The sequence below is a fragment of the Salvelinus namaycush genome, chromosome 28 (assembly GCF_016432855.1).
Source record: "Salvelinus namaycush isolate Seneca chromosome 28, SaNama_1.0, whole genome shotgun sequence".
NCBI classification, from domain to species: domain Eukaryota; kingdom Metazoa; phylum Chordata; class Actinopteri; order Salmoniformes; family Salmonidae; genus Salvelinus; species Salvelinus namaycush.
Window position 1 is genome coordinate 4,301,813 of NC_052334.1, and position 22,023 is coordinate 4,323,835.

The 22,023-nt window shown below is 46.7% G+C and overlaps 1 protein-coding gene across 1 annotated transcript in view; it reads left to right on the forward strand.

The window, feature by feature from the left end:
* Positions 1–22,023, forward strand: part of LOC120023222 (mitogen-activated protein kinase kinase kinase kinase 5-like) — a 142,963-nt gene that overhangs the window by 117,460 nt on the left and 3,480 nt on the right. The window contains exons 28-34 of the mRNA XM_038967263.1: positions 1,760–1,818; positions 1,924–2,027; positions 4,118–4,295; positions 8,162–8,230; positions 8,471–8,563; positions 16,669–16,739; positions 19,402–19,457. Of these exons, the coding sequence (XP_038823191.1) occupies positions 1,760–1,818; positions 1,924–2,027; positions 4,118–4,295; positions 8,162–8,230; positions 8,471–8,563; positions 16,669–16,739; positions 19,402–19,457 (630 nt within the window). The remainder of the gene's footprint in view (positions 1–1,759; positions 1,819–1,923; positions 2,028–4,117; positions 4,296–8,161; positions 8,231–8,470; positions 8,564–16,668; positions 16,740–19,401; positions 19,458–22,023) is intronic.

A 22,023-nucleotide genomic window follows, 5' to 3' on the forward strand; every position in this document is an offset into this window, starting at 1 on the left:
ATCATTTATAGCCAAGACACACCCCTCTCAACTCACATGACGAACAACAGATCTTAGGAACATTACAAAGAACCTTTTACTTGAAAGAGGAGTATCCCATAGCTAGATAGCATTAGCTATAAATTATCGTTCAGTTTGGTCTCCTAAGACGAGGTTCCAATCTCGTGCTTGGTACCAAAATATTACCTCATCCAATGGCATATATCAATTGTCAATTCTAGATACTCCCATCTCAAATACACCCCCTCCTGGACAAGATCAGAAAAGACAGTGAGCCTCTTAGGTCATATACTAGGTCAAGATAAGGGCAACCTCAGAGGGGACATACAATAGTTACAGACACATTCCCATAAGAAGACAAGCCTCCATTCTGTCCTCCTCCCCTTCTGATATTCTTCATAGCATCACATGGTTTAACAGATACATTGACATATGAAGACAAGCCTGACCTCTCCCCTATCTGGGCCCCAAGTGACTAAGCCCTAGCTGAGAAAGGAAAATGCAACTGCCGACAGTATAGTTCAAAAAGAGACATTCTAACTGACAAGTATCCCACATAAGCATATTATGAAAGTAAATAAAACATCTTATTTATCTATGTTACTTAACTAATTCTGATTCAGCCACGACAGTTTCCCCTTAAACCATTCGAGTGTTGCTTTAGCTGTATGCTTAGGGTCATTGTCCTGCTGGAAGGTGAACCTCCGTCCCAGTCTCAAATCTCTGGAAGACTGAAACAGGTTTCCCTCAAGAATTTTCCTGTATTTAGAGCCATCCATCATTCCTTCAATTCTGACCAGTTTCCCAGTCCCTGCCGATGAAAAAACATCCCCACAGCATGATGCTGCCCCCACCATGCTTCACTGTGGGGATGACTGTGTGTTGACCCAGCCTGACACTACGCTGTATGACTGTGTGTTGACCAGGCTGTATGACTGTTGACCCCAGGCTGTATGACTGTGTGTTGGTCCAGGCTGTATAACTGTTAACCCCAGGCTGTATGACTGTGTGTTGGTCCAGGCTGTATGACTGTTAACCCCGGGCTGTATGACTGTGTGTTGACCCCGGGCTGTATGACTGTGTGTTGGCCCAGGCTGTATGACTGTGTGTTGACCCCAGGCTGTATGACTGTGTGTGTTGACCCCAGGCTGTATGACTGTGTGTGTTGACCCCAGGCTGTATGACTGTGTGTTGACCCCAGGCTGTATGACTGTGTATTGGCCCAGGCTGTATGACTGTGTGTTGACCCCAGGCTGTATGACTGTGTGTTGACCCCAGGCTGTGTGACTGTGTGTTGATCCCAGGCTGTGTGACTGTGTGTTGATCCCAGGTTGTGTGACTGTGTGTTGATCCCAGGCTGTGTGACTGTGTGTTGACTCCAGGCTGTGTGACTGTGTGTGTTGGTCCAGGCTGTGTGACTGTGTGTTGATCCCAGGCTGTATGACTGTGTGTGTTGGTCCCAGGCTGTATGACTGTGTGTGTTGGTCCCAGGCTGTATGACTGTGTGTGTTGGTCCAGGCTGTATGACTGTGTGTTGACCCCAGGCTGTATGACTGTGTGTGTTGACCCCAGGCTGTATGACTGTGTGTGTTGATCCCAGGCTGTATGACTGTGTGTGTTGATCCCAGGCTGTATGACTGTGTGTGTTGATCCCAGGCTGTATGACTGTGTGTGTTGACCCCAGGCTGTGTGACTGTGTGTGTTGATCCCAGGCTGTATGACTGTGTGTTGGTCCAGCCTGACTGTTTTCTCTCTGCAGGAGGTTTGCCTTGACAACGAAGATCTCTGACACAAAGGGCTGTCACAAGTGTTGCATTGGTGAGTTCCACATCCCCCCCATGGTCCTGGACAGAGCAAATATCAAGTCCTATACTTTGACTTACCTCGACCTCCTCTCTCTGGGTTACTCTCTTCCCCTCACAGTGAGGAACCCCTATACAGGCCATAAGTACCTGTGTGGAGCGCTGCAGTCTGGGATAGTCCTGCTACAGTGGTATGAACCCATGCAGAGGTTCATGCTTATCAAGGTCAGTCCTTTATCTATAACATAAATGCAACATGTAAAGTTGTTGGTTTCATGAGCTGAAGCGGCACAAAAAAAGCTTATTTCTCTGAATCTCACTAATGTGTTTTATATCCCTGTTAGTGAGTATTTCTCCTTTGCCAAGATAATCCATCCACCTGACAGGTGTGGCATATCAAGAAGCTGATGAAACAGCATGATCATTACACAGATGCACCTTGTGCTGGGGGACAATAAAAGGCCACTCTAAAATGTGCAGTTTTGTCACACAACACAATGCCACAGATGTCTCAAGTTTTGAGGGAGCGTGCAAATGGAATGTTAATTTCTCTACCATAAGCCGCCTCCAACGTCGTTTTAGAGAATTTGACAGTACATCCAATCAGCCTCACAACCGCAGACCGCGTGTAACCACGCCAGCCCAGGACCTCCACATCTGGCTCCTTCACCTGTGGGATCGTCTGAGACCAGCCACCCGGACAGCTGATGAAACTGTGGGTTTGCATAACTGAAGAATCTCTGCACAAACTCTCAGAAACCGTCTCAGGGAAGCTCATCTGCGTGTTCGTCGTCCTCCCCAGGGTCTTGACCTGACTGTAGTTCAGCGTTGTAACCGACTTCAGTGTGTAAATGCTCACCTCTGATGGCCACTGGCACTCTGAAGTGCGGTCTTCATGGATGAATCCTGGTTTGAACTGTACCGGGCAGATGGCAGACAGCGTGTATGGAGTTGTTTATGCGAGAGGTTTGCTGACGTCAACGTTGTGAACAGAGTGCTCCATGGTGGCGGTGGGGTTATGGGATAGGCAGACATACGCTACAACACAATTGCATTTTATCGATGGCAATATGAATTCGCAGAAATACCATGATGAGATCACCTCATGTTTCAGCATGATAATGCACAGCCCCCATGTCGCAAGGATCTGTACACAATTCCTGGAAGCTGAAAATGTCCCAGTTCGTCCATGGCCTGCATACTCACCAGACATGTCACCCAATGAGCATGTTTGGGATGCTCTGGATCGACGTGTATGACTGAGTGTTCCAGTTCCCGCCAATATCCAGCAACTTGGCACAGCCATTGAAGAGGAGTGGGACAACATTCCACAGGCCACAATCAACAGCCTGATCAACTCTATGCGAAGGAGATGTGTTGAGCTGCATGAGGCAAATGGTCACACCAGATACTGACTGGTTTTCTGATCCACGACCCTACCTTTGTTTTAAGGTATCTGTGACCAACAAGAAGCACATCTGTATTCCCAGTCATGTGAAATCCATAGATTAGGACCTAATGATTTTCAATTGACTGATTTCCTCATATGAAATGTAAAATCTTAGATTGTTTCATGTTGCGTTTATATTTTTGTTCAGTGTTTGTCCCACTGGGTACAACATGTTCTGTTCGATGGTCTGTGAGGATTCGCACGACAAATCAAGAAGCATATAAAAAAAATGTTGAAATGTTATATTTTCTGCATCCAACAGCATGCTTCGTTTACTTGCTTACCATGTTAAAACAGACATTTTTCTGTACCTGTTTTTTGTGATAATGGACCATTGTGATGCAAGGCACATTTCTGTGCAAACAGACAAAGAATCATCTCATCCTTTAGTAGGACCCACTTTACCTCCTCAGCATTACTTCCAGAGCCTCATCCCTATCTCTCCTATCTCTCCTCTCCATCCTCTCTCTCGTTCTCTCCTATCTCTTCTCTCATCCTCTCTCTCTCTCTCCTATCTCTCTCTCCTCTCTCTCCTATCTCTTCTCTCTCTCCTCTCTCTCCTATCTCTTCTCTCCATCCTCTCTCTCTCCTATCTCTTCTCTCCATCCTCTCTCTCTCCTATCTCTTCTCTCCATCCTCTCTCTCTCCTATCTCTCTCTCCATCCTCTCTCTCTCCTATCTCTTCTCTCCATCCTCTCTCTCTCCTATCTCTGTCTCCTCTCTCCTATCTCTCTCCATCCTCTCTCTCTCCTATCTCCTATCTCTGTCTCCTCTCTCTCTCTCTCCTATCTCTCCTCTCCCTCTCCTTTCTCCCTCCTTGCTTTCTCACACCTCTCTCTCTCTCCTCTGATGATCTGTCCCTCAGCACTTTGACTTCCCCCTGCCCAGCCCTTTGAAGGTGTTTGAGATGTTGGTGGTTCCAGAGCAGGAGTACCCCATGGTGTGCATAGCGGTCAGCCAGGCCACGGAGCCAGGCCAGGTGGTCCGCTTTGAGACCATCAACCTCAACTCCTGCTCTTCCTGGTTCACTGAGATGGGATCAAGTAAGGAATTCACACACACAGTAACACAACATTCATATCTATAGGCTACATTGAATTATTTTCTTCATTCATTTTATATGGCATTAGTGCCATATAAATACAATACACGCCAAATGCTTTTGGGAAAAAATTATAGTTGATCCACTGAGGCAAAAAGGACAACGTTGGAGTTTAATTCAAGAGAAAAGCTACGAAATGTAAAGTTGAAAATAAAGAGAAGGGAGGCGGGGCCAGAACAGTCTAATGTTTGGGAGAGAGACGTGGTAAAAGAGGATACTAGCAGTGTCGACTATGTGTTTACGACTTGATGATTGTGAGGCGCTATACGAATTCTTCAGTCACAAGACAGGGATTTTTCATAAATGCAAACGTCAAGGGAGAACTGTACTGTTTGAGATGGGTTTAAATGGAATAGTAGCCTGACTAAACTTTGGACACTGACTGTAGGTCTGTAACCTCTCACATAGCCCTAATATTATCTAATGGTGAATTAAGCATTTCATGTAGTGAAATTATGCATCAAAATGTTAGTTTTTACTCTGGAACAGGAGAGGAGAAATGTGATTCTTTCAGAATCATGACAGAATGAATCTGTAGTTAGGGATCGTTTGTAATACAATCTTTATCAGCATTATAAAAGCTGATTTTAGTATTTCAACCACATAAAATATGCATCCAAGTCAAACTGAAATCTTATCAAAAGCACGTTGGTTCGTTTTAACAGCTTTTAATTTCCTTATAACCCGGTCGAACTGATGTCATTTGTAATAATTTTGCATTTTCTCCCCGGTCCCTAAATGTCTTTGCTGCTTGAGAGAAGCAGAGATGAAAGAGGAACCTTTACCAATGTCAACTATATTGAAGCCTTTATTCTATTGATTTATGACGTTATAAGCAGAAACATAGACCTATCTAAAAAAGACTTGTCAAACAAATCACTCAACCATCTGACTGGACAGCATATCTTCTATATTTGTGGGTTAGGGACGGGTGAGGGCCTCAGCTTTTCACCATCATGTAGTCAGGGGGCTTTTCACTATCATGTAGTTGGGGGGCTTTTCACTATCATGTAGTCAGGGGGCTTTTCACTATCATGTAGTTGGGGAGCTTTTCACCGTCATGTAGTTGGGGAGCTTTTCACCGTCATGTAGTCGGGGGGGCTTTTCACCGTCATGTAGTCGGGGGGGCTTTTCACCGTCGTGTAGTCGGGGGGGCTTTTCACCGTCGTGTAGTCGGGGGGGCTTTTCACCGTCATGTAGTCGGGGGGGCTTTTCACCGTCATGTAGTCGGGGGGGCTTTTCACCGTCATGTAGTCGGGGGGCTTTTCACCGTCATGTAGTCGGGGGGCTTTTCACCGTCATGTAGTCGGGGGGCTTTTCACCGTCATGTAGTCGGGGGGCTTTTCACCGTCATGTAGTCGGGGGGCTTTTCACCGTCATGTAGTCGGGGGGCTTTTCACCGTCATGTAGTCGGGGGCTTTTCACCGTCATGTAGTCGGGGGCTTTTCACCGTCATGTAGTCGGGGGGCTTTTCACCGTCATGTAGTCGGGGGGGCTTTTCACCGTCATGTAGTCGGGGGGGGGCTTTTCACCGTCATGTAGTCGGGGGGGCTTTTCACCGTCATGTAGTCGGGGGGGGCTTTTCACCGTCATGTAGTCGGGGGGGCTTTTCACCGTCATGTAGTCGGGGGGGCTTTTCACCGTCATGTAGTCGGGGGGGCTTTTCACCGTCATGTAGTCGGGGGGGCTTTTCACCGTCATGTAGTCGGGGGGGCTTTTCACCGTCATGTAGTCGGGGGGGCTTTTCACCGTCATGTAGTCGGGGGGGCTTTTCACCGTCATGTAGTCGGGGGCTTTTCACCGTCATGTAGTCGGGGCTTTTCACCGTCATGTAGTCGGGGCTTTTCACCGTCATGTAGTCGGGGCTTTTCACCGTCATGTAGTCGGGGCTTTTCGCCGTCATGTAGTCGGGGCTTTTCGCCGTCATGTAGTCGGGGGGGCTTTTCGCCGTCATGTAGTCGGGGGGGCTTTTCGCCGTCATGTAGTCGGGGGGGCTTTTCGCCATCATGTAGTCGGGGGGGCTTTTCACCGTCATGTAGTCGGGGGGGGCTTTTCACCGTCATGCAGTCGGGGGGCTTTTCGCCGTCATGCAGTCGGGGGCTTTTCGCCGTCATGCAGTCGGGGGGGCTTTTCGCCGTCATGTAGTCGGGGGGGCTTTACACCGTCGTGTAGTCGGGGGCTTTTCGCCGTCGGGCGGTTGCGGATGGATTATTAGCAATTGCAGGCGTGTGCGGGTGGACAAACATCTGACCCACACAACACTACAACCCTGTTCCTGGAGTGTCACAGGTACTGCAGGATTTTGTCCCAACGAGGCACCACACCTGACCAACTGAGCTAATTGACCAGGTCAGAGATTGATTCAATTCAACACACCTGGTCTTTAAGGTCGGTAAAATCAAAAACTTGTAAGTGCCCGCAGCACTCCAGGACTAGGGTTGCCTAATCCACTTCTAGTCTAGACGATTCTACGTTCTCCACTCCAGGACCAGGGTTGCCTAATCCACTTCTAGTCTAGACGATTCTACGTTCTCCACTCCAGGACCAGGGTTGCCTAATCCACTTCTAGTCTAGGCGATTCTACGTTCTCCACTCCAGGACTAGGGTTGCCTAATCCACTTCTAGTCTAGACGATTCTACGTTCTCCACTCCAGGACTAGGGTTGCCTAATCCACTTCTAGTCTAGACGATTCTACGTTCTCCACTCCAGGACTAGGGTTGCCTAATCCACTTCTAGTCTAGACGATTCTACGTTCTCCACTCCAGGATTAGGGTTGCCTAATCCACTTCTAGTCTAGACGATTCTACGTTCTCCACTCCAGGACTAGGGTTTCCTAATCCACTTCTAGTCTAGACGATTCTACGTTCTCCACTCCAGGACTAGGGTTGCCTAATCCACTTCTAGTCTAGACGATTCTACGTTCTCCACTCCAGGACTAGGGTTGCCTAATCCACTTCTAGTCTAGACGATTCTACGTTCTCCACTCCAGGACTAGGGTTGCCTAATCCACTTCTAGTCTAGACGATTCTACGTTCTCCACTCCAGGACTAGGGTTGCCTAATCCACTTCTAGTCTAGACGATTCTACGTTCTCCACTCCAGGACTAGGGTTGCCTAATCCACTTCTAGTCTAGACGATTCTACGTTCTCCACTCCAGGACCAGCCTTAACCTACTACACTACTACCTTACCTGCACTGCACAGAGAAACAATCAGCCTCAACTAGGGCTGTGGCTGTCATGACATTTTGTCAGCCGGTGATAGTCAAGCAAATAACTGTTGTCATGGTAATTGACCGTTAATTAACAAACACATGTAGCGTCTCCTGGCTTCCACACAGCCTACAAGCCACTGATGCAGACCTTTGGAACATCTACATTTTAAAAAGTCTAATAAATCCCATGTAATATAGCCTACACCTTCACAATGAATCCATTGTTTATTTTAGACAGGTCTATAATGAAGAAAATGTGGTCTATTTCAGAAGAACAGAATAGCATACTCTGAGTTGTCCTTTGTGTTAGGTCCTGATCTGACTATGCTAAATGACTGTGGGCTACACGAGTCTAAACCTATCCATGTTAACATTGAACTGGGTGAATGGAATACGAATAACAAGTCATCCAATATGCTGTAATAGCAACAAGGCCATGCTCATTAAGAAAATAATCGTCCTCCCTCCCTCTTAAAAGGCACCGACCGTCACTGGTATGTGCATATTGAAACAAACCGTTTCTATTGGTTACCTATTATTGGATGCCAGAAGGGATATCTCCATGGTGACCGTTCTATATGTCTTCCCCCTAGCTGGTCAAGCAGTGGACGCCATCCATGTGACCCAGCTGGAGAGGGACACGGTGCTAGTGTGCCTGGACAGTAAGTATGACCTCTGACCCCATAGAGATGATGACCTCTTGACCTGCACTCAGGATGTGTTCCAAATGGCACCTGATTCCCTGTGTAGTGCACTACTTTTGACCAGAGCTCATAGGTTTCTGGTCAACGTAGGGCTCTGGTCTAAAGTAGTGCACTGCCCTGAGAAAAGTTTTCCCTGCTCATATAAATGTCTGTTTTTAATCCGGCCCACTTTTCTAAAAGATTCTCTTCCTCTTCTAGAAAACCTCAAGATTGTTAACCTCCAGGGAAGACTGAAGTCCAACAAGAAGCTAGCCTCAGAGCTCAGCTTTGACTTCACCATTGGATCCGTTGGTAAGATGTGCTCTCTTATTCACCTTCTACTGTACATCCTTCAGTGTTATAATGTGTGTAGGAAGTGTAATGACGTGTGTAGGAAGTGTAATGACGTGTGTAGGAAGTGTAATGACGTGTGTAGGAAGTGTAATGACGTGTTATAACGTGTGTAGGAAGGGTAATGACGTGTTATAACGTGTGTAGGAAGTGTAATGACGTGTGTAGGAAGGGTAATGACGTGTGTAGGAAGTGTAATGACGTGTTATAACGTGTGTAGGAAGGGTAATGACGTGTTATAACGTGTGTAGGAAGTGTAATGACGTGTGTAGGAAGGGTAATGACGTGTTATAACGTGTGTAGGAAGGGTAATGACGTGTTATAACGTGTGTAGGAAGTGTAATGACGTGTGTAGGAAGGGTAATGACGTGTGTAGGAAGTGTAATGACGTGTGTAGGAAGTCTAATGACGTGTTATAACGTGTGTAGGAAGTGTATTGACGTGTGTAGGAAGTGTAATGACGTGTGTAGGAAGTGTAATGACGTGTTATAACGTGTGTAGGAAGGGTAATGACGTGTATAGGAAGGGTAATGACGTGTATAGGAAGTGTAATGACGTGTGTAGGAAGTGTAATGACGTGTATAGGAAGTGTAATGACGTGTATAGGAAGTGTAATGACGTGTATAGGAAGTGTAATGACGTGTGTAGGAAGTGTAATGACGTGTGTAGGAAGTGTAATGACGTGTGTAGGAAGTGTAATGACGTGTATAGGAAGTGTAATGACGTGTGTAGGAAGTGTAATGACGTGTGTAGGAAGTGTAATGACGTGTGTAGGAAGTGTAATGACGTGTGTAGGAAGTTTGTAGGAAGTGTAATGACGTGTGTAAGAAGTGTAATGACGTGTGTAGGAAGTGTAATGACGTGTGTAGGAAGTGTAATGACGTGTGTAGGAAGTGTAATGACGTGTATAGGAAGTGTGTAGGAAGTGTAATGACGTGTGTAGGAAGTGTAATGACGTGTGTAGGAAGTGTAATGACGTGTGTAGGAAGTGTAATGACGTGTGTAGGAAGTGTAATGACGTGTGTAGGAAGGGTAATGACGTGTGTAGGAAGTGTAATGGCGTGTTATAACGTGTATAGGAAGTGTAATGACGTGTATAAGAAGTGTAATGACGTGTGTAGGAAGTGTAATGACGTGTGTAGGAAGTGTAATGACGTGTGTAGGAAGTGTAATGACGTGTGTAGGAAGTGTAATGACGTGTGTAGGAAGTGTAATGACGTGTGTAAGAAGTGTAATGACGTGTGTAGGAAGTGTAATGACGTGTGTAGGAAGTGTAATGACGTGTGTAGGAAGTTTGTAGGAAGTGTAATGACGTGTGTAGGAAGGGTAATGACGTGTGTAGGAAGTGTAATGACGTGTGTAGGAAGTGTAATGACGTGTGTAGGAAGTGTAATGACGTGTGTAGGAAGTGTAATGACGTGTGTAGGAAGTTTGTAGGAAGTGTAATGACGTGTGTAGGAAGTGTAATGACGTGTGTAAGAAGTGTAATGACGTGTGTAGGAAGTGTAATGACGTGTGTAGGAAGTGTAATGACGTGTGTAGGAAGTGTAATGACGTGTGTAGGAAGTGTAATGACGTGTGTAGGAAGTGTAATGACGTGTGTAGGAAGTGTAATGGCGTGTTATAACGTGTGTAGGAAGTGTAATGACGTGTGTAGGAAGGGTAATGACGTGTGTAGGAAGTGTAATGACGTGTGTAGGAAGGGTAATGACGTGTATAGGAAGTGTAATGACGTGTGTAGGAAGTGTAATGACGTGTGTAGGAAGTGTAATGACGTGTGTAGGAAGTTTGTAGGAAGTGTAATGACGTGTGTAGGAAGTGTAATGACGTGTGTAGGAAGTGTAATGACGTGTGTAGGAAGTGTAATGACGTGTGTAGGAAGTGTAATGACGTGTATAGGAAGTGTAATGACGTGTGTAGGAAGTGTAATGACATGTATAGGAAGTGTGTAGGAAGTGTAATGACGTGTGTAGGAAGTGTAATGACGTGTTATAACGTGTGTAGGAAGTGTAATGACGTGTGTAGGAAGGGTAATGACGTGTTATAACGTGTGTAGGAAGTGTAAGTGTGTGTGTAGGAAGTGTGTAGGAAGTGTAATGACGTGTGTAGGAAGTGTAATGACGTGTGTAGGAAGTGTAATGACGTGTGTTGGAAGGGTAATGACGTGTGTAGGAAGTGTGTAGGAAGTGTAATGACGTGTGTAGGAAGTGTAATGACGTGTGTAGGAAGTGTAATGACGTGTGTAGGAAGTGTAATGACGTGTGTAGGAAGTGTAATGACGTGTGTTGGAAGGGTAATGACGTGTGTAGGAAGTGTGTAGGAAGTGTAATGACGTGTGTAGGAAGTGTAATGACGTGTGTAGGAAGTGTAATGACGTGTGTAGGAAGTGTAATGACGTGTATAGGAAGTGTAATGACGTGTGTAGGAAGTGTAATGACGTGTGTAGGAAGTGTAATGACGTGTGTAGGAAGTGTAATGACGTGTGTAGGAAGTGTAATGACGTGTGTAGGAAGTTTGTAGGAAGTGTAATGACGTGTGTAGGAAGTGTAATGACGTGTGTAAGAAGTGTAATGACGTGTGTAGGAAGTGTAATGACGTGTGTTGGAAGGGTAATGACGTGTGTAGGAAGTGTGTAGGAAGTGTAATGACGTGTGTAGGAAGTGTAATGACGTGTGTAGGAAGTGTAATGACGTGTGTAGGAAGTGTAATGACGTGTGTAGGAAGTGTAATGACGTGTGTTGGAAGGGTAATGACGTGTGTAGGAAGTGTGTAGGAAGTGTAATGACGTGTGTAGGAAGTGTAATGACGTGTGTAGGAAGTGTAATGACGTGTGTAGGAAGTGTAATGACGTGTATAGGAAGTGTAATGACGTGTGTAGGAAGTGTAATGACGTGTGTAGGAAGTGTAATGACGTGTGTAGGAAGTGTAATGACGTGTGTAGGAAGTGTAATGACGTGTGTAGGAAGTGTAATGACGTGTGTAGGAAGTTTGTAGGAAGTGTAATGACGTGTGTAGGAAGTGTAATGACGTGTGTAAGAAGTGTAATGACGTGTATAGGAAGTGTAATGACGTGTGTAGGAAGTGTAATGACGTGTGTAGGAAGTTTGTAGGAAGTGTAATGACGTGTGTAGGAAGTGTAATGACGTGTGTAGGAAGTGTAATGACGTGTGTAGGAAGTGTAATGACGTGTATAGGAAGTGTAATGACGTGTGTAGGAAGTGTAATGACATGTATAGGAAGTGTGTAGGAAGTGTAATGACGTGTGTAGGAAGTGTAATGACGTGTTATAACGTGTGTAGGAAGTGTAATGACGTGTGTAGGAAGGGTAATGACGTGTTATAACGTGTGTAGGAAGTGTAAGTGTGTGTGTAGGAAGTGTGTAGGAAGTGTAATGACGTGTGTAGGAAGTGTAATGACGTGTGTAGGAAGTGTAATGACGTGTGTTGGAAGGGTAATGACGTGTGTAGGAAGTGTGTAGGAAGTGTAATGACGTGTGTAGGAAGTGTAATGACGTGTGTAGGAAGTGTAATGACGTGTGTAGGAAGTGTAATGACGTGTGTAGGAAGTGTAATGACGTGTGTTGGAAGGGTAATGACGTGTGTAGGAAGTGTGTAGGAAGTGTAATGACGTGTGTAGGAAGTGTAATGACGTGTGTAGGAAGTGTAATGACGTGTATAGGAAGTGTAATGACGTGTGTAGGAAGTGTAATGACGTGTGTAGGAAGTGTAATGACGTGTGTAGGAAGTGTAATGACGTGTGTAGGAAGTGTAATGACGTGTGTAGGAAGTTTGTAGGAAGTGTAATGACGTGTGTAGGAAGTGTAATGACGTGTGTAAGAAGTGTAATGACGTGTATAGGAAGTGTAATGACGTGTGTAGGAAGTGTAATGACGTGTGTAGGAAGTGTAATGACGTGTGTAGGAAGTGTAATGACGTGTGTAGGAAGTGTAATGACGTGTGTAGGAAGTTTGTAGGAAGTGTAATGACGTGTGTAGGAAGTGTAATGACGTGTGTTGGAAGGGTAATGACGTGTGTAGGAAGTGTGTAGGAAGTGTAATGACGTGTGTAGGAAGTGTAATGACGTGTGTAGGAAGTGTAATGACGTGTATAGGAAGTGTAATGACGTGTGTAGGAAGTGTAATGACGTGTGTAGGAAGTGTAATGACGTGTGTAGGAAGTGTAATGACGTGTGTAGGAAGTGTAATGACGTGTGTAGGAAGTTTGTAGGAAGTGTAATGACGTGTGTAGGAAGTGTAATGACGTGTGTAAGAAGTGTAATGACGTGTATAGGAAGTGTAATGACGTGTATAGGAAGTGTAATGACGTGTGTAGGAAGTGTAATGACGTGTGTAGGAAGTGTAATGACGTGTGTAGGAAGTGTAATGACGTGTGTAGGAAGTGTAATGACGTGTGTAGGAAGTTTGTAGGAAGTGTAATGACGTGTGTAGGAAGTGTAATGACGTGTGTAAGAAGTGTAATGACGTGTGTAGGAAGTGTAATGACGTGTGTAGGAAGTGTAATGACGTGTGTAGGAAGTTTGTAGGAAGTGTAATGACGTGTGTAGGAAGTGTAATGACGTGTGTAGGAAGTGTAATGACGTGTGTAGGAAGTGTAATGACGTGTGTAGGAAGTGTAATGACGTGTGTAGGAAGGGTAATGACGTGTGTAGGAAGTGTAATGGCGTGTTATAACGTGTATAGGAAGTGTAATGACGTGTGTAGGAAGGGTAATGACGTGTGTAGGAAGTGTAATGACGTGTGTAGGAAGGGTAATGACGTGTATAGGAAGGGTAATGACGTGTGTAGGAAGGGTAATGACGTGTGTAGGAAGTGTAATGACGTGTGTAGGAAGTGTAATGACGTGTGTAGGAAGTGTAATGACGTGTGTAGGAAGTGTAATGACGTGTGTAGGAAGTGTAATGACGTGTGTAGGAAGTGTAATGACGTGTGTAGGAAGTGTAATGACGTGTGTAGGAAGTTTGTAGGAAGTGTAATGACGTGTGTAGGAAGTGTAATGACGTGTGTAGGAAGTGTGTAGGAAGTGTAATGACGTGTGTAGGAAGTGTAATGACATGTGTAGGAAGTGTAATGACGTGTGTAGGAAGTGTAATGACGTGTGTAGGAAGTGTAATGACGTGTGTAGGAAGGGTAATGACGTGTGTAGGAAGTGTGTAGGAAGTGTAATGACGTGTGTAGGAAGTGTAATGACGTGTGTAGGAAGTGTAATGACGTGTGTAGGAAGTGTAATGACGTGTGTAGCAGGGTTCCCCAACTGGTTTTATTTGGTCCCCCAACACCAGGAAATCAGCTCCCAAGTTATTTGAAATTAAGAAATCTGTTCCTGAATAATCCCAGTATGATAGAGAGACACGTGATTAGAGTTGCAAAGAGTCTGAAACCTTCCGGGAAATTCCCGGACATTTTCCATTGGAAGTTGAGCCCGGGAATGTTGCTTAGATTCATAAAAAAAGTTAGCTTATAACAGCGAACTTTTTTTGTGGGATACACATAAGGCAATTCTTGGTCTTGTGGCATATTTTGGTTAAACTTCCCCAATTCAATGGAATTGCAACCCCTCTGCATCCCACAGTGCATTCTTGCAGAATCATCTGGCCAAGTGCATAAAGTTCCCTCAGCGCGCTCACAACAAGCAACCTCTGACAAAAGTCCCTCTACTTCTATACGGAGGTGAAAATGATGAATCAGACACCTTATCGATAGCAACAGCTCACGGTCCTCCTGGAATCAGAAGTTTTTTTTGACTCAATGGAGGAATGTATTCAGAGAAATGCTGATGGATGTCTTGCTCGAGCTGTGTATGCAACTGGTTCACCTCTGATGCTCACAGGCAATGTGTATTGGAAGAGATTTCTGAATGTTCTTCGCCCAGCATACACCCCTCCAACCAGACATGCTTTATCTACTCATTTGCTGGATGCAGAGTTCAAGTGAAGGTCAAGCAAATCATAGAGAAAGCAGACTGTATTGCAATCATCTCTGATGGGTGGTTGAATGTTCGTGGGCTAGGAATAATTAACTACATCATCTCCACCCCTCAACCAGTATTCTACAAGTGCACAGACACAAGGGACAACAGACACACCGGTCTCTACATTGCAGATGAGCTGAAGGCAGTCATCAATGACCTTGGACCACTGAAGGTATTTGCGCTTGTGACAGACAATGCTGCGAACATGAAGGCTGCTTGGTCTAAAGTGGAGGAGTCCTAACCTCACATCACACCCATTGGCTGTGCTGCTCATGCATTTAATCTGCTCCTCAAGGACATCATGGCACTGAAAACAATGGATACACTCTACAATAGAGCCAAGGAAATGGTTAGGTATGTGAAGGGTCATCAAGTTATAGCAGCAATCTACCTCACCAAGCAGTGTGAGAAGAATAAGAGTACCACATTGAAGCTGCCCACCAACACCCGTTGAGGTGGTGTTGTCATCATGTTTGACAGTCTCCTGGAGGGGAAGGAGTCTCTCCGAGAAATGGCCATATCACAGTCTGCCGATATGGACAGCCCCATCAAGAGGATCCTCCTGGATGATGTATTTTGGGAGAGAGTGGTAAGCAGTCTGAAACTCCTGAAACCTATAGCAGTAGCCATTGCACGGATTGAGGGAGACAATGCCATCCTGTCTGATGTTCACTCTGCTTGCAGATGTAAGAGAAGAAATCAATACTGCCCTGCCCACCACTGTTGCTCCAAGCAGAGGAAACTGCAGTTCTGAAATACATTTAAAAAAGCTTGACGACTTCTGCCTGAAACCCATACAGGCTGCAGTGTACATGTTGGACCCCAAGTATGCTGGCAAAAGCATCCTGTCTGGTGCAGAGATCAACAAGGCCTATGGTGTCATCACTACCGTGTCTCGCCACCTTGGCCTGGATGAGGGCAAGGTTCTTGGCAGTCTGGCGAGGTACACTTCCAAGCAAGGGCTTTGGGATAGAGATGCAATATGGCAGTCATGCCAACATATCTCATTAGCCACCTGGTGGAAGGGACTTTGTGGATCTGAGGCTCTTTCCCCTGTTGCCTCCATCATCCTCCAAATCCCACCAACATCAGCCGCCTCAGAGCGCAACTGGTCCTTGTTTGGGAACACACACACCAAAGCACGCAACAGGCTGACCAATACAAGGGTTGAAAAATTGGTGGCCATCCGGGCAAATTTGAGTCTGTTTGAGTTGGACATTGAGGAGGTCCAGAGAGAAGACATGGAAGTCTAAGAGGAAGACAACCAAAGCTTTAGTTTCTAGACTATCATTTTACAGATGTATGTTGAAAACGTTTTTGGGAGATTATTTTGTTGTTCAGTGAATCCATCTCCTGAAGAGTCAACTCATTTAATTAAAGTTAAATTCGTAACTAAATAGTTTTTAAAATTTCTGTTCGGGAAGGATTTAATCATTTGCAATTATGTCTACTTAAAATAAGGTAAAAGGTTTATGTTTCTGTCTCCATATGATATGGTAAATATATCCAATGCAAAAGAACATCTACATTTAAATGGTATTAATATTCATTTGCATATATTTCCGTTAATTCCCATATATTCCCGTTAATTCCCACGGAAAGTTTCCACCTCTGAATATTCCCCAAAATGTGCAACACGTGATCATATACAAATGGAAGCAAGGTTTGAAATTATTTATTGTTTTTAAATCAAACACATCTGTTTGGGATTCTTGCGGAGGAATTTTCTGTCCACAAATGATTTGTAATTATGTTCCGGCCCCTTGACCATCCGCTCCAGAAGAAATCGACCCACCGCTGAATCTAGTGGACGATCCCTGGTGTATAGTAACAGTGTTATAATATGCATAGTAAATGTGTAAAGTAACTGTATAATAATGTATTTAAGATATCTGCTTTATTAAGGATAGGTTTACTTGTAAAGACTGTGATATATGGTTGTTTTACTACCTGGTTGAATACACTGACTGATACTATTGATACGAGTGTCTGCTAAATGATCCAAATGTAAATGAAAAGACCAATGCTGATATCCTTCCTGTCTTGACGTCCCTCTACCCGTCTCTCCTCGTGCTCCAGTGTGCCTTCAGGACAGTGTTCTAGCTTTCTGGAAGCACGGCATGCAGGGAAAGAGCTTCAAGTCCAACGAGGTATGTGTTACCGTGGTAACAAAACCATTCGGTCATTTCGGTAACTATACAACCAGACTCTGAATATGTTTGCAATATCTTGACTAAATGTAAATATGATTATGACATGGTGGGGGAAGGCTAGACAATACAGTTAAAGGTGATACACAGGATTGTTTTGTATTTTTGCGTTGTCATTTCAGAAAATGTCCATAGTGTACAGCAGTGGTGGAAAAAGTACCCTGTCGTCATACTTGAGTAAAAGTAAACATACCTTAATAGAAAATGACTCAAGTCAAATTGAAAGTCACCCAGTGAAATACTATTTGAGTAAAAGTCAAAGTATTTGGTTTTAAATGTACATAATTATCAAAAGTAAATGGGAATTGATCAAATGTACTAAAAGTTCAAATATAAACCATTTAAATGTCCTTATTTTAAGCAAACCAGATGGCGTCATTTTTTTCATTATTATTTATTGACGGAGCGCAGGGGCACACTCCAACACTCAGATATCATTTACAAACGAAGCGTTTGTGTTTTAGTGAGTCCGCCAGATCAGAGGCAGTAGGGATGACGAGGGATGTTCCCTTGATAAGTGTGTGAATTGGCCCATTTTACTGTCCAAATGTAACGAGTACTTTTGGGTGTCGGGGAAAATGTAACGGCGTAAAAAGTACATCATTTTCTTTAGCAATGTAGTGAAGTAAAGGTTGGCAAAAATATAAATCGTAAAGTACAGACACCCCAGAAAACGACTTAAGTAGTTATTTAAAGTATTTTTACTAAAGTACTTTACACCACTGATATACAGTACCAGTACCGGGGTTTTTCATTATTTTTTACTATTTTCTACATTGTAGAATAATAGTGAAGACATCAAAACTATGAAAAACACATATGGAATCATTCAGGATCCAATAAAAAAAGTGTTAAAACTATTCAAAATATATTTGAGATTATTCAAAGTAGACAGACACCCTTTGCCTTGATCACAACTTTGGTCTACTGTGGTGACGGTGCGGGTCTGCTGGGGTGACGGTGCGGGTCTGCTGGGTGGACGGTGCGGGCCTGCTGGGGTGACGGTGCGGGTCTGCTGGGGTGACGGTGCGGGTCTGCTGGGTGGACGGTGCGGGCCTGCTGGGGTGACGGTGCGGGTCTGCTGGGGTGACGGTGCGGGTCTGCCGGGGTGACGGTGCGGATCTGCCGGGGTGACGGTGCGGGTCTGCCGGGGTGACGGTGCGGGTCTGCTGGGGTGACGGTGCGGGTCTGCTGGGGTGACGGTGCGGGTCTGCTGGGGTGACGGTGCGGGTCTGCTGGGTGGACGGTGCGGGCCTGCCGGGGTGACGGTGCGGGTCTGCCGGGGTGACGGTGCGGGTCTGCCGGGGTGACGGTGCGGATCTGCCGGGGTGACGGTGCGGGTCTGCCGGGGTGACGGTGCGGGTCTGCCGGGGTGACGGTGCGGGTCTGCCGGGGTGACGGTGCGGGTCTGCCGGGGTGACGGTGCGGGTCTGCCGGGGTGACGGTGCGGGTCTGCCGGGGTGACGGTGCGGGTCTGCCGGGGTGACGGTGCGGGTCTGCCGGGGTGACGGTGCGGGTCTGCCGGGGTGACGGTGCGGGTCTGCCGGGGTGACGGTGCGGGTCTGCCGGGGTGACGGTGCGGGTCTGCCGGGGTGACGGTGCGGATCTGCCGGGGTGACGGTGCGGGTCTGCAGGGGTGACGGTGCGGGTCTGCCGGGGTGACGGTGCGGATCTGCCGGGGTGACGGTGCGGGTCTGCCGGGGTGACGGTGCGGGTCTGCTGGGGTGACGGTGCGGGTCTGCTGGGGTGACGGTGCGGGTCTGCTGGGGTGACGGTGCGGGTCTGCTAGGGTGACGGTGCAGGTCTGCTGGGGTGACGGTGCAGGTCTGCTGGGGTGACGGTGCTGGTCTGCTGGGGTGACGGTGCGGGTCTGCTGGGGTGACGGTGCGGGTCTGCTGGGGTGACGGTGCGGGTCTGCTGGGGTGACGGTGCGGGGTCTGCTGGGGTGACGGTGCGGGTCTGCTGGGGTGACGGTGCGGGTCTGCTGGGGTGACGGTGCGGGTCTGCTGGGGTGACGGTGCGGGTCTGCTGGGGTGACGGTGCGGGTCTGCTGGGGTGACGGTGCGGGTCTGCTGGGGTGACGGTGCGGGTCTGCTAGGGTGACGGTGCGGGTCTGCTGGGGTGACGGTGCGGGTCTGCTGGGGTGACGGTGCGGATCTGCTGGGGTGACGGTGCGGATCTGCCGGGGTGACGGTGCGGGTCTGCCGGGGTGACGGTGCGGGTCTGCCGGGGTGACGGTGCGGGTCTGCCGGGGTGACGGTGCGGATCTGCCGGGGTGACGGTGCGGGTCTGCCGGGGTGACGGTGCGGATCTGCCGGGGTGACGGTGCGGGTCTGCCGGGGTGACGGTGCGGGTCTGCCGGGGTGACGGTGCGGGTCTGCCGGGGTGACGGTGCGGGTCTGCCGGGGTGACGGTGTGCATTGTAAGAACACATCTCTAATATTAATGGAAAGGAAAAGGGTCTTTCTCCTGTGTAAAGTGTATCAGGCTGTAACTTTGGGTACAGATGGGTTTTTCAATGTAGTTCCTCAACAATTCCCTGTATGGAATACTGTGTATGTTACCATGTTCATTAGTGTTCCATGCCTTCATTAATGTGCAGGTCACCCAGGAGATTTCTGATCCCAGCAGAGTCTTCCGCCTCCTAGGATCTGACAGGTGGGTGGTGCTGGAAGTGATTCTCTCTGTCTTAAACTCGTCACTCTTCTTCCTGTCCTCTCTTACCCGTCGTCTCTTACGTTTCCTCCCCCCCTCGTTTTCTCTCCTTTTCTCTCATATCCATCTCCCTCTCTCTCCCCCCTTTCTCTCATATCCATCTCCCTCTTATCTCCCTCTCTCTCCCCCCTTTCTCTCATATCCATCTCTTTTTATCTCTCTCTCTCTCCCCCTTTCTCTCATATCCATCTCTTTTTATCTCTCTCTCTCTCCCCCTTTCTCTCATATCCATCTCTTTTATCTCTCTCTCTCTCCCCCTTTCTCTCATATCCATCTCTTTTTATCTCCCTCTCTCTCCCCCCCCCTGTCTCTCATATCCATCTCTTTTTATCTCCCTCTCTCTCCCCCCCTGTCTCTCATATCCATCTCTTTTTATCTCCCTCTCTCCCCCCTTTCTCTCATATCCATCTCTTTTTATCTCTCTTTCTCTCTCCCCCTTTCTCTCATATCCATCTCTTTTTATCTCTCTTTCTCTCTCCCCCTTTCTCTCATATCCATCTATTTGTATCTCTCTTTCTCTCTCCCCCTTTCTCTCATATCCATCGCTTTTTATCTCCCCCTCTCCCCCCTTTCTCTCATATCCATCTCTTTTTGTCTCCCTCATTTTCTCATCTCTATATTCTCTCTCTACATAGTTTTTCCTCTCCACCTCTCTAGTTAGATGAGGTAGTGTCCTTTTGACCTCTAAGCCGTAGAGGTCAGGGCTGGTAGCTAGATGCTATCTCCAGTGTCCTTCCAAAGGATCCCATTGTTCACGGCCTGGAAACCACCAAACATCCAACTCCTCTCTTTTGGTCACAGGTCCAGGAATGGCTGAAGAATTGCAACATTTGCCTAGAACTAACGCTACAGATAGCAATACTGGGGGATTTGAAAAGCCATAGTCAATCAATCAATAATATAATAATTATTTTAGCAAAAAAATTTATTTTTAATTTACAATCTGTAGAAGCTATGAGAATAGGAAGGTTCAAATCTTTTGTGAAGCATCACAGCACAGTTGAAAAATATATGGCAAATAAAAATCCGAAATGGATGATGTTGGAAGATAGATGGGAAGGGTTGAGTGGAACTGAAGGGTGGGACTAATAACAAGATAAACAATGTAGGGCATACGGGATCTGTGAAATGTGTATAGGTGCGGAGCTTTTGTGAAATAGCACAGTTACAAGTGGAAATAAAATTGGATGGACAACAGAAATAGAGGAAGGACTAAGAACAAACAAGAGAGAACTATTATAAAGTAGTCTGTGTCTGTAAAATAGGTATAAGATGTATAAATTGAAGGTAAAAGCAGAAGTGTTTATTAGTTTACTCCAATTGGGGGAGCGGTGGTAGGGTTGCGGGGAATAATAATAAAGGTATATTCTTTAAAAAAGTATGTATGTCTATATAGGTATGTGTATGTATATATGTATATATGTATGCATGCGTGTATGGATATATATATTTACCCAAAAAAATATGGGGGATTGGAAATGATGCAGACAATTACATTGGAAGCAACATTCTTTCCGCAATATTAAGCTGATCCACCCAAAAAAAAAAAAAAAAAAAAAAACTCCTCTCTCTCTCCTTCAGACCTCTCTACAGAGAGATGAGGTCCCCCGGTGGCTCTATTTCCATCTCTTTCTCCCGGTTTGCTTCCATTCCTATGACAAGGCAGGTGCCTCAGATCAAATCAACAGTATTTGATTATTCAGTATGATAAGATCCTGAGTCATTGTAATCTCAATGTTATCAGAAGAGGCTCACACATTACAGCTTCAATGATCCACCCACTGGTTGGTTACTATCCCATTCAGTACCCAGGAATGCAGCAGAGTGGGCACTGTGGTGAGTGCAGCAACCAGTTCTCCTCAACTATAGAAACCACTAAATCTGCCTCAGACACAGGGCAGGAGGCCCCCTGGAGCCTGGAGGGCAAGAGGCCCCCTGGAGCCTGGAGGGCAAGAGGCCCCCTGGAGCCTGGAGGGCAAGAGGCCCCCTGGAGCCTGGAGGGCAAGAGGCCCCCTGGAGCCTGGAGGGCAAGAGGCCCCCTGGAGGGCAGGAGGGCAAGAGGCCCCCTGGAGGGCAGGAGGCCCCCTGGAGGGCAGGATGGAGGGCAGGAGGCCCCCTGGAGGGTAGGAGGCCCCCTGGAGGGCATGCGGCCACCTGGAGGGCCCCCTGGAGGGCAGGAGGCCCCCTGGAGGGTAGGAGGCCACCTGGAGGGCAGGATGGAGGGCAGGAGGCCACCTGGAGGGCAGGAGGCCCAGCAACATTCCTATTCCCCTGCAACAGCCTCTACCAACCTGCATGTTTTATTCAGACTGGCACCTGGGCACTGCCATGCCAGCCTGGTTTGAGTGTCTCTCTCTGATCCTCTGTAATTCCATCTGATGGATCAGGCGCTATGGTCTTGGACTGTACCCTCTGTGGGCAGAGACACCTACCTCATCTCATCTGTCACGCTGCTGGAAGGATGGCACCTACCTCATCTGTCACGCTGCTGGAAGGATGGCACCTACCT